This window comes from Ooceraea biroi, chromosome 1 (genome assembly GCF_003672135.1).
Source record: "Ooceraea biroi isolate clonal line C1 chromosome 1, Obir_v5.4, whole genome shotgun sequence".
Lineage (NCBI taxonomy): Eukaryota > Metazoa > Arthropoda > Insecta > Hymenoptera > Formicidae > Ooceraea > Ooceraea biroi.
Genome location: NC_039506.1, coordinates 16,182,972 through 16,203,883, shown reverse-complemented (window position 1 = coordinate 16,203,883; position 20,912 = coordinate 16,182,972). Strand labels below are relative to the sequence as shown.

The window sequence follows — 20,912 nt, the reverse complement described above, 5'->3', positions numbered from 1 at the left end:
AGTAAAATCCAGCCAATCAGCGTCATCCTTTAGAAGTATACGCGTCTGTGAGTCGCGCGCCTAGTAGTGTGCGTGAGTGCTCCGCCGTCGTTCCACGCTGTCACGCCGCTGCGTTTGACAGTCTGTGTGTGCAACTTTTCGCGCATAATAATTCGCGTGAAATAACTTTTTGCACTAATTGACATATTTCCCGTGTTAAAAGACACGGGAAACATGTACGTATCCGCTTGTTACGTGAAATAAGAAAGAGCACAGAATTGTATTGCCTTGGAAACGGGGAGAACTATGTTTTAGTTTATTTTATTTTATGAATAGCGAGTGTCCAGACGTTTAAAAATATTAGTAGTCCTGAAAAAGCCTGCTAATATGCTACTATATAATATATTTTGTTATATATACTCATGATATAACATAATAAACATTATATTTCAATAAAAATTAATTTTTTACTGAAAATTTTACATACACATACAAGTATAGATATTTCTTATAAATTGCCTATTTTTGTTTTTAAAGCAACTGCAGACGCCCTTTCTCTCATAAAATTTCTTTATATTTTATGTGCATCGTACATGCACATGACAGTTGAAATTAACATTAAGTAACATCCAGCATTGCGATACGATACCTATGGACAGTCATGTGATTCTTGTGCCGCTTACAAGCTTGTGAACGCAGTTCGTAGCGTAGCAGCGATCAACGCGTTACCACTGTTACTGTTCTTGGCTTGCCTCGCTTGCTCACTCGCTCAATAGTTCCAAGGGTTTATACTCTGCATTGATATTGGGGGAAAGCTTGCTATATCACAAAGTTAGGCCGTTGCTACTTATCGATCGAAACTGAGATCATCGCTCCTCGATCAAGCGCGATTTTATTCGATTGCAAAGTCTCATCTCGAATTATAAGTACCGATACTTGTTGACATTTTCCTTTGTGACCAAATATATCAATAAGTGAGATAGAAAATATATTAAATAGAAAACAACAAAGTTATCATACCTGCAACTTGTTAAAAAATGTATCTGAAAAGATGATACATCATCTTGTATATGGCATCAAGTTTTTATTATTAAAAGTTCAGTCGAAAATCATTAATTGATGCTATTAAGGTACGATAACTTATAGTCGTAGACTCAATTTTTCATTGACGCATTACGTATCAGTGTCATTTTACTCTTTGTTTTTTATTCACGGATCATGATGACGATTCAATCGCGTGCGCGCTATCTTGCGATCTCGGATCGCGGTCATTTATCTAGTGCTATCCGTTGCTCAAGAAGATTGTATCGTTCAACTTGGCGACCATTAGTATAATGATATTGTTGAAATCGCGCTACGGTGTATAGTAATATATGTTAAATATGTAAAATAGAATATTATACATGTAAAGAGATATTTTCATGGAAAGCGGTTTCTTTATCGTGACATTATTTTATGTCATGCTATTGGTATAACGATGAAATTCACCGTTGAATCTCAAAAGTACATCCTAACGATAAAGAGTCTCGATCGCGCACATCTGTCTATTGTCCAAGTACACGCGTATTCGTGGATTTTAGATATTCGCGCTAACGAAAATTGATTACGCGCGCACCAGCGAAGTTTTAATATATCGCTTCTCGCGCGCGCGTGGACCGTTATTTTCAACAACCTCCTCCGAAAAGTATCGAGGTGGAGTACGGGAGAGATAGAAACGCTCGCGCGCGCATAAGAGAGAGAGGGAGGGCGGGGGGAGGGGTTGGGCGAGGGGGCAGGAAGAGAAAAGAGAGCACAAAAAAGGGGAAGAAAGAGAGAGGATCTCATCAGGGTGCTACGGCGCGGAGGAGTCAGTGTCCTTTAAGTAAGTTAAGCGCCTGCGCGAATCGTCGCTGGAAATTCTCGACCGGTGGTGGTCCTGCGGCTATGTGGTGGCGGTAGTAGGGCGTATCGGTGGGCGCTGTTCCGCGCGGGTGGTACGCGTCATACACATCTACGCATATATGTGTGTATGTGTGTGCACGTGCGCGCGAGTGGGCCGGGTGGAGGGTTAATAGGACGTTGGCGCCGCGACGGCGGCTCGGGGAAGCACGGCCACGTGCGCCTGCTATCGAACGGGCGCCATTCCCCGATCCGCTCTACCCACCCTTAGCCTCGTCATTCCCCCCATGTCACCTATCGCCACCCCTCGCTCCGTTACCACCCTCAACCCCAGCCGCCTCGCTTCATCTCACCCTCCCGTCCTCTCTCCCGTTTATCCCCGCACCGTCACTCGCACACAGTCACCGCATCGATACTACCACCACCACCAGTGCTACTACCACCACGCCCTTAACCCCTATACATGCCGCGCTAAACTATGGCGCGTATATAGGTACGTATCGTTATGTACATCTGCGTACATGGACGTGCCGTATACCCGCGCGACTCCCGCACACAGCTGTATCTCAGAATGAGCTGGATATATATCGCGCGCGCGCGCCCGCGCGAGAGAAGTCGCTGAACACGAGGTATACAGTTTATGCCATTACCGACGCCCTGCCGAATTTCGGGCTCTTTCCGTGCAGCGACACGTAATGCGCGCGTCTCTCGGAGAGACGATCAGCTTCGCTTCGTTTCGATGTCACGGACTTCAATCGCGCGCGCGTTACGTCGATTTTCATTTGGTGCTTAGTTATCGAACGCGTGTAGACTACCGTAGACTCGAATGACGAATTCATTTCCCACAAGTGATTATTTGTGGCACCATTTGCCATTCTTAGATCCTACGAAGCAAACGTTTCACGATCGCGAAGAAAGTCAGGAGAAGCGAGTAGATTACGCGATAACGATTATTTTAGATAGGATAGACTCAGGCTTGGCCTATAGTTTAATGCGATCTATGCATTATAATTTGATTCGATAACGTCATTTGCACGAAACACTTATAAACGAGTTAGTTGAAAGACGTTAACGCAAATCGAAGTAAAATTAGACATCTTCTTTTATTAATCGAGGAAGGAATGTATTATAAAATGTTACGTTTCTAAATATTTTACTTCAAACAGTATCTTTGCGAAACTTTGCCAAATCCCATTGAGAGTCATTCTTAAAATTTTGTGTTTTATTAATTACTCTTCCTATTAAGAATAGTTCTTGAAGAATGAAACATTTTCATTTTTCTCTGATATCGGTAGAAAGTCATCTTCAATTTCGAAACTTGCTATCGAGAGTATCTCTTAGAGAAGCTATAATTCTCAAAGGAATATTGTGTGCCTCGTTTCTCCCAAGTGTATATCTACTGATAACATCTACTATGAAAAGTTGTTCTCGGAGAATGAAGTTCTTGACCGAATATCCATCAATAATTACTCGCATTCACGTGTCCGTTAACTCGTAACTGTCGCATCCTCGGGGGACAAACTTTTGAACGTGCATCGAGACGAAAAACAATATTAGAAGCATAACTTCGAGAATAAGCTCATGATTCACATTTGCGAGCGCGTTACACGTAACAAATTATATTAATTTTTTTATTTACTTATTTTATTAAAATTATTTTTTGCATCATGTGTCAACGGAGAACGCATCGTTGCCTCTCTCGTTTATGCACCGAGATGAAAAACAGATACAGATGAAGAGAAGGAGAAAAAAAGACACATATGTGACGAAAGGAGAAGAGAAAGACGTAGATTGAGATAAAGGTCGGACGAAAAATAGCAACCAACATGTAACGATCTCACAATTATTTGCTTAATGACGTTTACTCTGTCGTTGACGTCCGCGGTAACTACAGGCTAACAGCCGTCCGCTTCTAATTCCTTTGACAAAATCATCACCATCTTTCTTATCTAGCAATTTTCACGAGACGTGAAAATGACCACTATCGTGATGATATTCATGATACGCGTCCATCGGATTTTACTTTCAATTATAATCATCAATACTGATGTAGAAATTCCTTGTCGAATAATCCCAAATGTATATCAAAATGTATGCACCTTTTATATATTGGCAAACAGAAAATTTAATAATGTTGATTTAGATTTCGAGAAAGAGCACGTTTCATTTAAATGTTACGTGAACGTCTCTGAGAAAAACAATAATGATCAAAATAGTAACATAAAATATCTATTTTACTTAAAGTTAAATGATGTTCAATAATATCAATCAAGTTCTGGTTGCTGCCTGACTTGTGTAACAACTATTAACGAAATATTACTAATGATCATCCACCGTTGTAACATCTTTTTAAAATAAGTGTGAATGCAAAGTGGAATAAAATGTATTTTTCGCGCTTACAAATTCAGGGGAAGTAACATTTCAATTGCTTTCATTGAATTTCTAAAAAAAAAGGAATGACACATGCAATTCTGATATGATATGATGGAGTTTTAATAAAAAGATCAGATTTAATGTACTCTTAAGTCGACAATGATCGAAACATGGCATGCCGGCTGGCTGGTTGACTGTAATACAAATAATACAGGTACATCGGTTTTTATTCTTGTTTTTGAACGGTGCGAAATTATTTTCACTAGCTAGACGTTCATCATCGCACGAATTTGCAAATTTTCCATAGCTGCTCTTCAACGGGATTCGTTTTGCCCTGGTTCTACTACGGGCGTAAGCGACTTTTCCCATACACCTGCGCATTTACCATCGCGCATCCCTACCCTACCAACTCACCTCCGCTTCCCACTATCCCCTGCTGTTACTACTACTACTACGTACATACAGTCTCTCGCCAACCTATCTCCTCGCTACGGCAATTTCAAAAAAGTGCATTTTTCAAAAAACTATGAGACTAACCTCCTAACTGTACTTCTCCTCAGCCCCGAGACGAAGAAAATCTATACGCCGGATGAAAACTGCGAAATGTTCTATAACCCGTCAAGATGTAGGAAACCTCCCCGTTTTTGTATTGAGTCGCAAGCGATGCACGCTTGACGATCGCATTTCACGGAAATTTCAAATTTATGATAATCGTCAGTGTATCATGAAAGTTTTGAAGCATGGCGATGACCGATAAGCGGAGCGATAGATCCACTTTCGTTTCGTTATCAAGAGGGTATCAGAAATCGAGTTTCGACGAGAAACGGCTCGCCTTCGAGTCAAATTAATCACGAGATTTTGGACCGAACTGTTTTTCTCATAATCGTAATTTTGACTCGTCGAATTTCGTTCGTTGTTCGTTCGTTCGTTCGACTCGGCGGCAGCTTTCGACGAGAGCGTATGAAGGAGCCTGTACATAGAAACGCGAGATAGTGGGGAGCGTGGGCGAATAGGAGGACAAGTGCGGTAAGGGGGACGGCGCGCAGTGTGCGCGCTCTGTTCGCTGCTGGTGAGCGAGCGACAGCTGGGTGAGCGGTGAGCGGAGGGTTCGGCAAAGGGGAAGAACGTCGAGCGCGTGGTCGAACAAGGAGGGAAAGCATTACTCGTGCATGGGGCGTTACCACGGAAACCCCTATTCGTTCTCCATCCCTTCGCTCGCTCGTCAGTGCGCGAGAGAACGAGGGAACGAGAAACTGGGGGGCGGAGAGGGAGACGGTGACAGAAATAGAGGGACCGAAAGGACGACCGACAGAGAAAAAGGACGAAACGCGAGGGAGAAATGAGGAGAGCGAGTTACCCGTACGAGTCAGTGGGAGAGGGAAAGAACGAGAAAGATGGAGCATCAGCGGAAAAGCAAAAGAGAGAGAGAGAGAGAGAGAGAGAGAGAAAGAGAAGAAGAATGAGAGCGAGAGAGAAAGAGAGAAGCAGCACGATATCGAGAGGGGAGAGTGGGTGATGAACGAAGCGAGCGGGAGTAGGATAAGAAGTGAGAAAGCGCATGCTAGAGGGAGATGGAAGGCAAATGCAGAGCCGCCAGTGCAATCAACCCGTTGCCCACTCGGGTAAAACTATCCCGAAGTTAGACAAGGATACGTATATTGCAGAGGGAGCTTCGATGCTACACACATACACCCGCGCGCGCGCGCACGTATGCCGGTATATACGTATATGTTATATACATATGTATATACACGGACGTCTCGAGTAAGTGGGAGTTGTAGAAGGGGAATGAGCGCGAGAAGCGAGAGAGAGAGAGAGAGAGAGAGGAGCAAAGAGAAACGAGTACTCGGAGTGGAAAAAAGACCAGACGAAATTACAAGATTAGATGCCTGCTACCTGTAACAAGACTGTCGATAAAGCAGCACTCTGTGCGAGAGATCTTGAAATCATCATTCGCGCTTTTTTAATTCGATCCGCGTTTCCGAACTGCGCGACTCTCGCCGAGAGCGGCTCATTGAAAGGCGATACTCGTTGAAACTTGTGTGTAATTTATATTTTACAGAAAATTTTCATGTTTTATATACACGTTGTAGCAGTGATGAACACGGTGTGAAACAGGGTCACCGCCCACCAAATGTCCACATTAAACTTATCTGGATGTCGTAATTGTGGAGACTCTTCCATCGCGTTACGAAACATTTCACATTTCATTTAACGCGTTGCATGCCATAGGACATTATCGATGTTTCTTTAGCAAAGTATCTCAGGTTACATCTAAATATTATATAGATGAAGGTCCGAGATCAGGTCTATAATCGACAAAGTTATTTAGATAGATAGATCCCAGGCAGTTTAAATATTTACGAGAGAATCCAGTAATAATTGCGCTTTGATCGCGCCGCGAGAACATGAGGAAAAAGTGCTACCATTGTTACGATACATCGAAACATTCGGATTCCGAGTCACTGATGAAAGTTCGTTATGCATATTATATATCTAATTATACATATCGCACGAGCCGACTTTTAGAAATAATTATACTTTAATCTTATTACATTATTTATTGATACATGTTAGAGTTGATATTTTACTTTATCTTTTTATTTTATCAAATGGCTTATATGTAATGGGTGTGTGTATGTGCATGCGTGCTCGCGCGTATGAATACGATGTTAAATTCATGTACGAAGGTGTTTGAGCTTTCGTCCTTCATGGCTGTTTGGTAAGGCGCAGTTGCTCTATTCTCTTGAAACCAGTTTTCCTCTATACGATCGTTGGAGAAGGGCAGACGGAAAGAGTAAGACAGAAAGCGAGAGAGAGAGAGAGAGAAAAGTTACCGAGTGAGCAAGAAGAAAAAAGGAAAAAGGAAGAGAGAGAGATGTTCATGTATATAAATATATATATGCTACATATATATATATATATATATATATATACTCCCGCGTGTGAGCGTGCATATATAAATACATATTCACACACACACAATACGTACGCGCGGCTTCTCACCGCATGCACGTGAACTAAACTAGAAAGTTGCTCCGACCAACGTTGTTGGCAAAAGAAACGTCGCTTAGGCTAGAGCTACCTTTCAAATTTCAACCGCGAATATTTTCTATGTATAGATCACCGCTCGCCGTGTTGCGTCGCGGCATGGCGCGGTATGGCGCGCCAGACATGCGCGTCCTGGCGAACTGCAAAATTCGATCGGCGCGCGCGCGTTGCACTCGATTCTCTCTCTTGCCGGCCGCGCCGCGGCACTTGCCTACGTATAAAACAACGCGCAGCGATCGAACGCTGCGTTTTCAAAAGCCCCCGTGTATCCGTCCGCGTTGGCTCTCTCGCGAGCGCCGGCGAGCGGCGAGCCCGCTACGGATCGGTAGGTGCGATCGATCGAGCGTATATTTGGTTGGAAGCCAAACGATGCGCCATCGCGTCTACATAATATAGCATGATACATGTTGTGTACTATATCTATATAATGTATGAGATCTCGTTACATTTAAATATTTCACGTTACATTACGTTACCGTGCCTCGTCTAAAAGCGTCACTTTAACTGGGAGACTGGCCAATTAAAATTCAATTCTCAAACTCTCTTCTGACGCTTCTTTGCTGGAGGACATTGTTCTTGATCTTTCACGTCAAATCCAAATCATCGTTCGTTTGTGTGAATGAGCGTTATAATTTCATGGTCAGGACAGCAGTCGAGACTGTGAAGTTTTAGTATTTTCAGTTTTTCGGCTATTCCATAAATCAAAAAACGTTGCACTTGACGGTGCCATTTCTGACTGATTGAAAGAATGTGCGAATCCACTTCACGCTGTGAAATCGGCTACGCGACGAGACCTCTCATTTTTACAAGTAGAAAGTCTCGCAGTACGGGTATTTTATGTTGCGCCGAAGCGACGGCAATTTCCCACCGTAATGAGGCAAAGTAAGGCAAAGGCAAAGCTAGGCTAGGCAAAGCAAGACAAGACGAGGCAAAGCAAAGCAAGGCGAGCAAGACAAGGTGAGGCGAAGCGAGGTGAGGCGAGGTGAAGCAAGTTGAGGCGAGGTGAAGCAAGTTGAGGCGAGGCCTCGAAGCGAGTATCAGCACGGAACCGAGTCTACAACGCATTAGCGCGGCGTTGTCACGTTTCGAAGCTGCTTCTCTCTCCCCCTTCCTCTCTCTTTTTCGTTCTCTCTTTCCCCTTCCCTTTCTTTCTCTCTCTCTCTCTCTCTCTCTCTCTATCATTCTCTTTCTCTCTTGTCCTCCTTCTACCCCCTCCCCCCCTCTCTCTCTTTCTTCTTCGTCTCTCTATCTCTAGTTGTCGTCCGTTCCTTTCTCTCCCTCACCGCCCTCCTTAATGTCTAGCAGTATCGCTCGTTCCTCGATGTTTCTCACCGTAGCTTCGCGTAATGCTGCTGACTCGACTGGCGGGAAAACTGACTCTTCAAATGCGGATTTTCCCGCAACGAGCACATAGATCGAGGTTTTCCTGTTCTCCTGTTTTGTGCCTATTGGTAATCTGGCTATCGGTATTACAGGCATGTCGCGAGTATTATCGACCGTCATTAACCCAGTGCCCCGAGTTCAACGACGTATCTGATCGCTTTTATTATCCATTTAGCTAAGATTTGCTACATGCAGCATTTCGGAATTTTTCCGAAGTGTCCTCCGCACTTACGAACAATAAAAATAATAAAAATAATAATTGAAATAAATGTTGCGTTCACATAGCAAACAACAAAAGTTATATCTAGACTTACGTTTCTTCTTCTTGTTTCTGTTTCAGCATAAAACTAATGAAAGGGAAGATGTTTTGGGCTTAAAGGTAAGCAAAATCTCTCAACGTTATTTTGACATGCGTTAACACCTTCACATCAAATGTATAAATTAATTATGGCCCATCAATGTAATCATATATTTATTATATTTTTTTGTTTGCCTTTCTCCTGTTAAATATTTATACCTAAAGTCTTAGGAATCGATGTCATAATCAAATATTTAACTACATATAGTACATAGGTATAAGCCATCGATTACGAATCCGAGTAGAATCGATGTAGATAACTTTGAAGTTTTGAGATTCATCGTGATCAAAATCCTGACGCACATTCGATAATTATATATCAAATTCCATGGAAAAGATCAAGTAGAAAAGAGAGGGAAAGAAAGAAAAAAGCAAATCGGCTTGGCAACTATACTCGTAGTCTTCTCAACGCGACATAACATACCCAAGGCTATGTCGCAACAATGTCAAGCGTCATTGATATCGTCAAGTTTAACAGTGGAAGATACGAGTCAGTAGCAGCAGCAGCAGCAGTGGTAAAGGCGACGTGGACGATGTCGACGACGACGACGACGACGAGGACGAAGACCGGCTTCGCCGCTGTTACTGTTATTTTTAACCCGACGCCGACGCGCCGAGTCCGTAGTCTAAAATCACGTCTATCCTCCCTCACCTTTCGTGTCCTTTTCATCACAGTCTTTCTTCTTTTGTTCGGTTTCTTCCTCCTCGTTTTGCTCTTTTTCTTAGCCGGAACAATGGGAAGGGTTTATCAGGCACGCATATTTCAGAATCCATTTTCAAATTTTTGAAATTTTTTATTTTCTCCATTTTCAAAATTATCGCTATGTATTAAACGTTTGGTGCCTCTCGACGCTATGCTTAGAATTGGAAGTAAAATTTCGATCTGTATGCCTGTAATAGTTGCATGTAACTATTACAATGTTACAATTACATCACTGCGATGTTCTCTCGCGGTATATTTGTTGATAAATTTACGATTCTTGATGACCAATTGTCACATGTTTCATACAATTTTTGTACTGATAAAACCACATGTATTTGTCAGGCTATGCTTTTTATAAAATTATGTAGTTTTGTGAGTTGTTAGATTTGTTGACTTTTCGCTTCATTTGATATCGATTTACGACATACGTCAAACTTTGAATACATATTTTTAGAGTTGTTATACTATATCATTTTATACAGAAGCAAGAATTATACGTAACACAAATATTTCTGCAAATCTGTACTGATCTGAATTAATTTTCTGAAACTCGTTGTCGAGATTAACATTTTGCATAAAATGTTGCAATCTTATGTTGCGATTTTATGAAAAAATGTGAACGCCGAGTTTTACACTGTTGTACCGCGTTTCATGATGCATAGTCATATATATATAATCATCCGTAATAATAAATATTTGAAATTTATCGAGATAGTGGTGGAAGCATTAAATAAATAATATCTGTATAATCATCTATGTAATTCGCGAGTGTATATCTATACAGAAATCGTTATGAGTCGCGCGAGGTTCGAAATCTTGTCTGTGCGCGATCAACGGGTTCTCTCCATGCAACGGTGAGACGAATTTTATTTTTGAACCGCGATGATGCTCTGCGACTCCCGATGCCACCGGTCCTATCAGCCATCCGCTTCCATAGTCTGCCCTAGCGTCGCGACTGACACTCGTAAACTCGAAAGTCACGCTGTGCGATCGCCGTTACGGATACTTGAATAATATTCATGTCATGTCGAATAAATCTTTCAGAATATAACGACTGATTTGTTTGATAAAATTTCAACGAAAGGTCAACGCGCATCACGTACAAAAACGCGAGCACACCGTGCAAACAATCATTATAATACTCTTTTCTCTCGACGTTCTCACGGTTGCCCACTCGTATTTCGTATACAGTCGCCAAAAAAAGCGGATAATGCGAACGTTGTTATTCGATAATTGCGAAAGCGTCATTTTGAAACGTGCGATTTTAAGCGTTCGCTCGCACGGTATGCCGGACGCTCAGCTAGGAATAGACGGGACAGGATACGAGAACAGTTACCGATGCGTCAGGGCCAGCGTTGCTCGAGGCGATCGGGCGAGGACAGTACCGCTATGAACAAAGATCTTCCACTGCTCTTGTCTCGTAGGAATTTACGGGAAAAGTGTCGCTTTCTTCGTGAAAATTCCTGACTGATTGTCGACTCGCGAATAATCTCCGTGCCTAAACACCGTGTATGTGAATGGTTTTTAGAACAAATCAGATGTAATATTGCGAGTCGTTCGCTAGAACTGGATATCGACACGCACACAACATGCACTCTCCTCTTTCTTGTGCACCAGATTTTGATGAATGCGTTGAGAGGCAATTTATTTAGTGGCCTCTCATCATTGTAAAATATCTCTGCAATTTCTTGAATTAATATTCTGTTAAAGTCTGCTTTAAGTTGAATAAAGAATTTTCTTTATTTGGAAATGGCGCGATTACAGTCCATCTGTGGGCGGTGTATTGAGTACTGTATCATGATTTATCTCTATCAACAAGTAAGGAAATTCTCATTTCCATGGCTAATATCCGTTTCATCCAAATATTAGCTACGCAGGCGTGATTGATTGGGGGTAAATAGACTGGCGACGCGTCTCGACATCGACATGATCGGCGCAAGGGATGATGTAGGACGATTCTAGATCCAATCAAGTAGGCATACTGAGGTCGTTGAATCCCATTCAGCGGTACTCTCCAATCGTTTCGCTGCCGACCACCTGTACACCGATGCGATGTTCTTTCGAGCCGATGACTCCACATTGTCTCTCTCTCTCTCTCTCTCTCTTTCTCCACTCTTTGCAGTATGTTTGCTATATATTGCGACGAATGATAAAGAGGACTTAAGCACCAGGATGGGAACAATTATACCGCCTTATCATCATCATCGTTCGCATCATCGACATCGTCATCTCCAGCGAATATCGCACGACACGGTTACAACGTTGCATTCTCCTTTTCTCATACAGCTAATGCGGCCACACCTTTCACCAACACTGAGGTTCTAGTCTGACCAGCGTGCTAGCTAAGCTAGCTAGCTAGCTAAGCTAGCTAGCTAGCTAGCTAGCTGGCTAGCTGAATAGCTGGATGACTCGGCTTGCCGATCGGAATAACCAAGGCGCGGTCGCTCGACTCGCTCGTTGCGGCTGGCGACTATTCGCGCGCATCTTAAGGTCCTCACCTAACAGTCTTTAAAGCAAAGTCTTTCTTTCTTTGTTCCATCAATAATGTGGCTTTAATAATAAAGAAACAAAGTATATATTTTTTTCACTGTCTTTCTCATAAAATAAATTACAATATTTACTTGATATCAACAAAGCGTCTATTAAAACTTTATAGCAATTTGATTACTGAATTTAAAGATATTTTACATGTAATCCCTTGGAGGAAGATATCTAATTAGTTAATTGAGATACAGCTACGTTATTGCAATAAAACGCAGAATGTCCTATCAACGAAACAATCAGTCGATCGTTACTGTGCAATCCTGTTGGTTCTTGCAGGAGCGACAGATCTATCCCTATCCGATGAAGGGAGCTTTTTCCGCTGCCGCTTCGACGATCCGAATAAAAAGGACCGAGCCCGACCGTAGTCCCTTCGGCATAAAAGGTTCCAACCCTCATTCTCTTTCCCTTCGGGTGGCGTATATAGGGTCTTCTACCCTAAACCCAAATTCGACCTGGACTCGCAGCCTCTCAGATCCGCCGCGCGTTTCCCAACCGTAGGGCTTCGTGTACCGTTGCTAATGCACCATCGCACGGTGATCGTTTCTATTAATCCAAGTGTACTCCATATTACGCAGTTTGTATCATTTTCAATACGAAAGTACGGAAAGTAATGTTGTATAATTAATTGCAAATCTCGAAAATATCTCTTTCCTGAAAACGCAAGTAGTGTGCAACATGTCTGCGTACTTGCTCGCATAAATCTAAATTAATTCTAAATTTTGCACTGTACATTAAAGATATCTCTAATATTATTGCTTTATTAATCGAATCGTTTAATATCGTACTTGTGTATACACAACTTACAGTACTTTTCGCACGATCCTCTCGTAATATTGTATGCTATTGTACTATCGTGAGCGAAGATAGATTGAATGAGAATCCCTGGATTCTACTGTCGGTTCCTCACAGTTCTACGATGTGCCTTTACGTCCGACCCTCGTCAAGGTAGCCCATATCGTGGGTCTACGTGACCCAAGCATCGGATGATCGTTCGTATTTTCTACCTGGGCCCAGGTAGTGAGGCCGGATCCTCGGGCCTCACAAGTAGATAAAGAACCGCTTTCCCGGGACGCATTGAATTCTTGGAGACCACTTTTGGACTACGGACTAACGCGAGCAATTCTGACACGTTGCAACGACTGTAAAGTGTAAACTTGATATTATCGATGCAAATCAAATCTATTATCGTCTTGGTTGTAACAGGAGTGACTCAACAATTTTCATCAACCGAGTTGTACGAATTAGAAAGAAAAAGACTGTACGTCAAAAGTGTCGAAAAACGTTCGTGTTTGCTTCGCATTCGTATTTTGTTAGTCAAGTTAGGTAACGCTAGGACGAGTATGCATCTTCCATTTATTGACTGAAAACTCTCTGCAATTTGACATATTCTTAATTATATAATCGATTCATCGTACTCTCGTAAGCGGGGAAGTGTGCGTATACGCGCAAACCAGACGCGTGTCCATTGTTGTCCAGCTGGCACCTGCTATGTCCAAACTGTCTACTTATCCTGTTCCTTTTCTTCCTTCTTCGAGTGTCTCACGAACATCGTAAACTTTATCCCGCGCGCCCACTCGTCAGACACGAACAGGTTCTGTGCGCGCACATTACCTTCCTTCATTCTTCCACCCCCTCTCCTTGGTTTTCTTTCCTTCTTCTTTTTCCCGTTTCTTTATTCTTTTCTCCCTTACTCTCGTTTAATGTTAACTTAACTTAATCCAAGTGTACTGTTTAACTTTATCGTGTTGCTCCCTTCGAATCGATCAAAATTTGTCTTTATTTTGAAAAATCGAAGACATTTATTAATCCAAAGAAAACTCCTCGCGCTTCATATGAACACATCTGGATGACGGACACCGAAGGGCGAACGACGAGAAAATGGCACGCAAAATTGGAAGTTCAAGTTAGATTTGGAGAAAAATGCCACGTCACATGTGCGTAAGCAGGAAGATGCCCGGCTAAAAAATCCGACGGGGGGCAAAAAATGTATTGGAAAGGGAGAGTGGCGTATGCGCTCCCATGTGCAAGGGGTGCCCATTGCGCGACATATGGCCTCCGTTTTTCAGTTTGTGCGTCCTGCTTTCCCATACGGGGTGAAGGTACAGCCACCCGCGTCTATGTAAAGACATACGCATTTGCGCGCGTAAACGCATCCGTTAAGTATCTCCTTTGAATTCTCAATAAAATAAAAGAACATTTATTTTGATGCGAATTATTTCCGACGAGACGAGCTCACGTTTACCCGCTAAAAACTTTCACGATTTTGCCTATTCGTAGGTATATAAATAATAGGTACAATAAAATGTAATTTCACGAATAATAATAATAATAATAATAATAATAATAATAATAATAATTTACAAATTTAAACTCGTATACGCGTGTGCACTTTGTCGATTCTAAACTTTCTATTTCAAAATGGATATCTCGCGTAACACTAACTTTTATTGTATTATGAAAATGTATCTCGAAGAAGAAGTTTGCAACGTACTCTGCAACACCTCAGACCACACTACACTAGCACTTGGCATCGACAATTAACGATTTCTAGACTGACCAGTTTCCATCGCTTTATTTTGAGTAACCTAACTTTCTTTTTTTTCTCCATGTTTGCCCGTCTCTTTTTATTTCTCGTCGTTTCTGCTTCGCCACTCTGCTCCGACTCTCTAGACGCTCAATTTTTCGTTCTCGAATTTTTCACTCCCTCTCGTCAATTTTCTCTCTTTCGCTCTTGACTCCCACCCAATACCCCGATTTTCGGGGTAGGACCCTTCGTTCAGGACACCGCAGATGTCGCACGCTTCTGCAGATAGTATCAGTGACGCTCAATTCGATTTACACAGAAGGTCACGTGCTCCAGACAATGGACAATTCTGAACGTAATGTACTATGTCTCAATGAGAAAAAATTCTTGACATTAATTTACTTTTTAATGAGGTATGAAGGTAATCCAGAAAATAAAGACCGCGTTTGCGCATAGCTGTTGCGCAAATCATTCCCTCTCCCCAATTTAAGGTTGGTCTTTCTAATCCGTTTTTTTAGTGTTCCACGTACCTTAATACGTATTTTTGTGAATGTTATGCGTCGTTAAAATGAACTCTACTATACAAAATCCCGCCAACTGTGAAATACGGAGTGTTATTCGATTCTTGAATGCTCGGAAAGTGAGACCTGCCGATATTTATCGTTAATTAAACCAGATGTATGGTGATACGGTAATGAATGAACGGAATGTGAGAAAATGATATTAAAAGTTTAATAATGGGCAAACAAATGTGCATGAATGGACGAACAAACGTGAACGAATCGACCGGGACGCCCATCACTTGTCACAAGTTTTCGATCATCCCCACCCTAAGGACCTTGCTCCGAGCGATTTTCAACTTTTTTCTTAAAGAGCTCCTGGGTGGAAAACGTTTTAGAGGTAATGACGAATTGCATCTTGCAATCAACAATTGGTTAAATGGACCAATAGCGGACGACTACGACAACGGGATTTTAAAGCTCGTAAACAGATATATATGGCAAATGCTTAAATGAAGAGGATGATTATGTGTGAAGAAATAGAATAAAGTACTATGTGTTTAAAAAATATAAAATTGGATAATAAAATGTTTTCTTAATTTTCTAAAACTAAATGGTCTTTACTTTCTGGCTTACCCTCGTAAAATGTACATCTCCATTGAAGGCATTCAACTTGTAAAAATCTTTCTCGAAAACGCGTATGTGTGCTTGTTTAGTAATTAGATCAGTATGCATGAATTAGATGAATGAGAGACACTGTATGTATCAGGGGAGTCGACCCTCCGTTTTCGGCGACCTTCTTTTATTCATCCCCTAATGTAGGCCCGACTGGCGTGGAGGTTCTCTTCTCATAGCTTCGTATATAGGGTAGGCTATCTACCGGTCGGGAGCATATATATATATATATATATATATATATATATACACGCATTATGTACATATATATTATATATATAACATATAACGTGTACTCGCGAGGCAAGGGCGCGCGCGCGCAGGCGTACGAACGTACCTACGTGGGGGAGAGATCGCCTACACGCACTTTCGTAGGTATCGCACGAGAACGAGAGCAGGGAGGCTCGTGGGGGTGACCGAGGAATGAATGAGCGAGTCGGCGTTGCCTATTGGATAGTTACCGTCGAGACACGTCGAAACACAATTCTCGTGTGCCTCATCCTGTGAGCATCCCTCCTTCGATGGCCGATTCGTACACGTGCCCATCATCCCTCGAGGGTAAAGTCTCGCAGACTCTTGTGCGCGTTTCATGCCCGATGACGTATCTTCGCGCCGCTTTGGCCGCGCGCGTTACCGAAAAAGATTGACGCCCTTTCTCATATATTATTTGTAATAATCGATCAATTGTCTTTATGAGCAACTGGGAAAATTCCATCCTTTCTACCAGGAGTGGATATAGATCTATATCAAGGAAGAATTGTATAACTTGTACTTATTCAAGTATTGAAAAAAAAATTAATTTTATATGAACTTACGAAACTTATAGATAATAATATGCTAAAACTGGAAAACCGCACGCGCTCGCGTGCAATGTCTCCTTTTAGGAATCAATATTTCTCTAACGCAACTACTAATATTTTCTTAAACAAATCGACGTACGTTTCTAAATAAAAAATGATACGACTTTATTTCGCAATAATTTCATAAATTGCTAAATAAAAAAGTATTGTCGCTGATTATTTAATCGGATTAACGGTCGCTGTCACATGAAATGGATTACGCGTTTCAAACGTGAGTCTCGGCGAGAAATTTCGTCTTAAGCGCTTTGAACAGCAAAGTCCTTGAATTTTGAAGCCGGTCGACCGGTGGCGCGGCGCGGCGCGGCGTGGTACAATCTTATCCACGCACACTCGTTGCGATAGCGCGTGGCTAATCTACCGCGGACTTTACTCCGCTAAACTCGTCATCGTTTGGATCAGCCTCCAGAATAGCGGCAAACTTCAACAGCGGGGTTGCCGTCGAAAGCCAAGAGTCGTTTCCGATGTATTTGCGTGGATATGTCAGCGACATGTCTCAATATACGTCAAAAACAAAGTTTTTGCCCGATATTTTATGCATGCATGTGCGCGCAATAGCATGTAACGAATATTTAAATCATTATAGATTATGTCAGAGCTTAACTTTGTGTCATTAACGCGCCGATTCGGCGATAGTGTGTATTGACCTTGGCCCCCGTTCTTGTAAAATCTTAGAACCTCCGGTCGCGTCCCCGAGGACACTTGTCAAATCGGGTCGTTTGATCCAGTCACGCACACGTGATGGTGTGACGAAAAAGAAAGTCAAAGTCGAAAAACGTCAAGTTACGGATAGGTTTCCGCCTCAAGACGTGGGATTAAAAAGTGAGAGAGAGAGAGAGAAGCAGAAAAATCTGTAATAATTTCTTCAATTAATGAATTAATCGATATTTACGAAATAATATTCTTCTTTATTTATTCAGAAACTTTGATTATAAGATAAATCATTTGATATTCAGTACCATGATTCTGTGACAATAACGACACAATTGAAGATATCGTAGAAAACAGAAAAATATAAAAGATATCGCGAAGCAAACATACATCGATATCTCGGAAGAGAGTGCGTCAATGTCTTTTCGAATATAAAGATGTGAAAAACGCGCGCTTAAATAGCAAAGATGATCACTTTATAATGCAATTTATAACGATACTCTTGCTTTCATGGATTTGCGTGTCTGAATAAAAATATTTTCCATCCACGCAAAATGTAACCGAGCGAGTCCTTTCGACATTATTTTGCTCGCTCGCCTCATCCAGAGCTCGCCTCGTTGTTCCTTCATTCGATAGCGACGTGCTCGGGCTGTTTGTGCCATCTCGCAATTTCTCCGTACGACGCCGCCACCGTCGAGTCCCCTTTCGAAAATAACACACGGCCGGTTGACGTCATGCTGTCACGACCACCACCGTGGAGCGCCAACGTTCCGACATCGTGTGGCGCGGCAGAAAATACACAGTCGCGAGCGCGCGCATGTGCATACACGTATACCTACAGACATCCATATCCAACATTGCTGCGCGTTGCGTTTCCATCGCGTGCGCGCGTCATCACTGATACCGCTGATGTGGTGAGCACATGCGACACACACACGCACGCGCGCGCGCGCGCGCGCATTCACACCACAAGACTACTTTTATCTACTCGACTGGTCCTCTCAGCCAAGTCAACCTTCGAGGCGCGTTCGCGCCCAGGGCCGACAGAAGACAATCAGTTGCCGCGTTACTGGATTTAAGTAAAAGTATGAAAATATATAAAGTCAGCGTAATAGGTTTTTCCGATCGTTTCTGATCAACGTTGTTTCTGATCAACTTGTCAAAGATATAAATAGAATTAACAGAACGTGTTCATAGTTGTGACATTATTCAGTGGCGCTTACCTCAGATATTTTATTGGTCAAAGTTTTGCATACAGTGCCTTAAATTGTTTTCAAGTTTCATAAATTTGAAACTCGCATACTTTTTGTTACACATTTATTACGGTTTAAGCATTGAAATAATTTAAATGTTCTCTTATCGCTATTAATTCTTTTGAGGAATATGAGTGTTAATGTTTTAAATGAGATTGTCTGGTGCATTAACAATGGATGAGTAACAGGGGAATCTTGCACATAGTAATTTCTAATGTCGGTACTATCGCACGAGCTACTGCCAGATAGTTTCGACTTCGACTTTGAATCGACTCGGTATATAACCAGTCGAGGCAAACATTACCTCATCGTCTGGCAGAGCCGGATCCACCGTGAACCTTTTCCACTTGGGATTTTACTAGCTGCGTGTTGTTACTATCTTGCGCCACTGCCGCGCGCGTATATTATACTCATAAAGCTGTTCGCAGTCGACACATATACAAATACAGACCCACACTCACTCTTTCTCTCTCTCTCTCTCTCTCTCTTTTCTTTGCGCACGCACATTACGTATTTGTGAGTCCGCAGCCCTTTGGCATGGGAATATTCAAACAATATACCGATGACTTCATGGTTGTTAAAGTTTCTTTTTATTAGGAAAAGCTCTCGCTGTTAAGTAACTACATGCGGCAATGGAAATTTACGCGTAAAATTTATTTAAACTAATTTATGTGAATTTTTATTGTTAGTCTGTTTGGATCGTGTGTATAAAACGATAATTTGGATATTCTGTCATATGTATTTCCCTAATTTCGAGACATATTTTTAATAATACCTAATTAGTTTAACTCGTTTAAAATTCGCCTCCATCGGAGGTTCCCAATCTCATTTTGGAGCAGTCCTTTACATACACTTTGTTACAAATTATATAAGTTATTATAATCAATAAGTTAAAAAGTAGCTAAACGTAAACGTCTTGCGAAACAAATTGATCGCTTTATAATTTCGGAATCAGGATTTTTTTCAAGGAATTTTACACACATCTCTCTTTCTCTATCTCTCTTAGCTTCTTTCTTCGTTTCTCTCGGTCCCTCTTGTTCTTATTCCCGTTGTCGATTCAACAAGTGCCCGGTCACGCTTCGCAAATATCGCATGTAAGAGGGGATGACGTCGAAATTACGATCGCATCCATCGCCAGGCGCACGCCTGCATTCATCGTGCGGGCGCGCGCGCGATTCGAGTTTACTTGAATTTTCAAGTACTCCCAGGATACCTAGCTTCGCGAGTCGAGGGACAACAGTGAAATTTCGCCAATAAAAGCAATTGTTAACCCGCGTTACGCGTACACTCTCCTTTTGCACGAGAGGGCCGTCTCCCCCCAATTTACGCATCGCTTTCACACAATTTACTCAATGATATATTGTATTTGATTCCTATCAAATCCTTTGCACATTGGTGCAAGGAACGCTATAACAAGGAATGTCATTCAAAGTGTTTATCTTTAACGATTCTAAAATTAGTTATTCCGATAAATGGCACTTTTGCTTTTAGCTTGAAACAAAAATGCTCGAGAAAAGAGTCAGTTGTTTTTATACTGATAGACTAGAAGAGATTTCTCACGTTATTTTACCTCTACGATAATTCTACGAATGTTCCTCGGAGTTGCGAGTTGATCGGTTGACCACGTTCCGTTGGAAAGAGACTCTTCGCGAGCGACTCATATTCCAAGTAGGCCGCTATGGTCGTCCACGGCGGATGTACGCGGTCGCAAGAGCAAGCTGTTGCCGCTGGAGACACTCGAGTCCGAGCAGGGATGTAGCTATCACGTTGTAAGTAGAAATGCTCGAATCTGCCCAAAATCTGGTCGCTTTGAGTGACAAATTAGATGTAATTATGTACCAGACTATGTTTTTCTAATTACAACAAATCGAAGAACATACGACATAACGGGATGTTACTAACATCTCGTTATATGATGAATGAAATTATATATAAGAAAAAAGGAATGGAACGTAGAGAATTTTCAAATAACTAAATAAGAAGGGCAAAATAGTGGCAACAGAACGTAACGAGAACGTTGGTATCACGCTGGTCAGCTTCTAAATCTCCAAGTAGTAACTTATTACGAGAGCTTGGTCGTCATTGTGACTACTGCAAAGCTGTACTATCAGCGTTACTCGAGGTGTAACGGGGTAGTGACGCGCGGAAGCCGAGTTCGATGGAAACACGATGACGTCCGTTCC

General features: G+C 42.0%; 1 protein-coding gene across 2 annotated transcripts in view; it reads left to right on the top strand.

Moving 5' to 3' along the window:
- The window catches only part of LOC105274931 (basic-leucine zipper transcription factor A), a 43,092-nt gene that overhangs the window by 13,064 nt on the left and 9,116 nt on the right, over positions 1-20,912 (top strand). Inside the window, exons 1-2 of one of the 2 annotated variants that reach the window (XM_011331422.3) lie at positions 8,517-8,732; positions 9,005-9,043. In XM_011331422.3, coding sequence (XP_011329724.1) covers positions 8,628-8,732; positions 9,005-9,043 — 144 coding nt within the window. In that variant the 5' untranslated portion in view covers positions 8,517-8,627. Of the gene's footprint in view, positions 1-8,516; positions 8,733-9,004; positions 9,044-20,912 lie in introns of those variants that run through there. The other variant, XM_011331423.3, reaches the window with a different exon arrangement.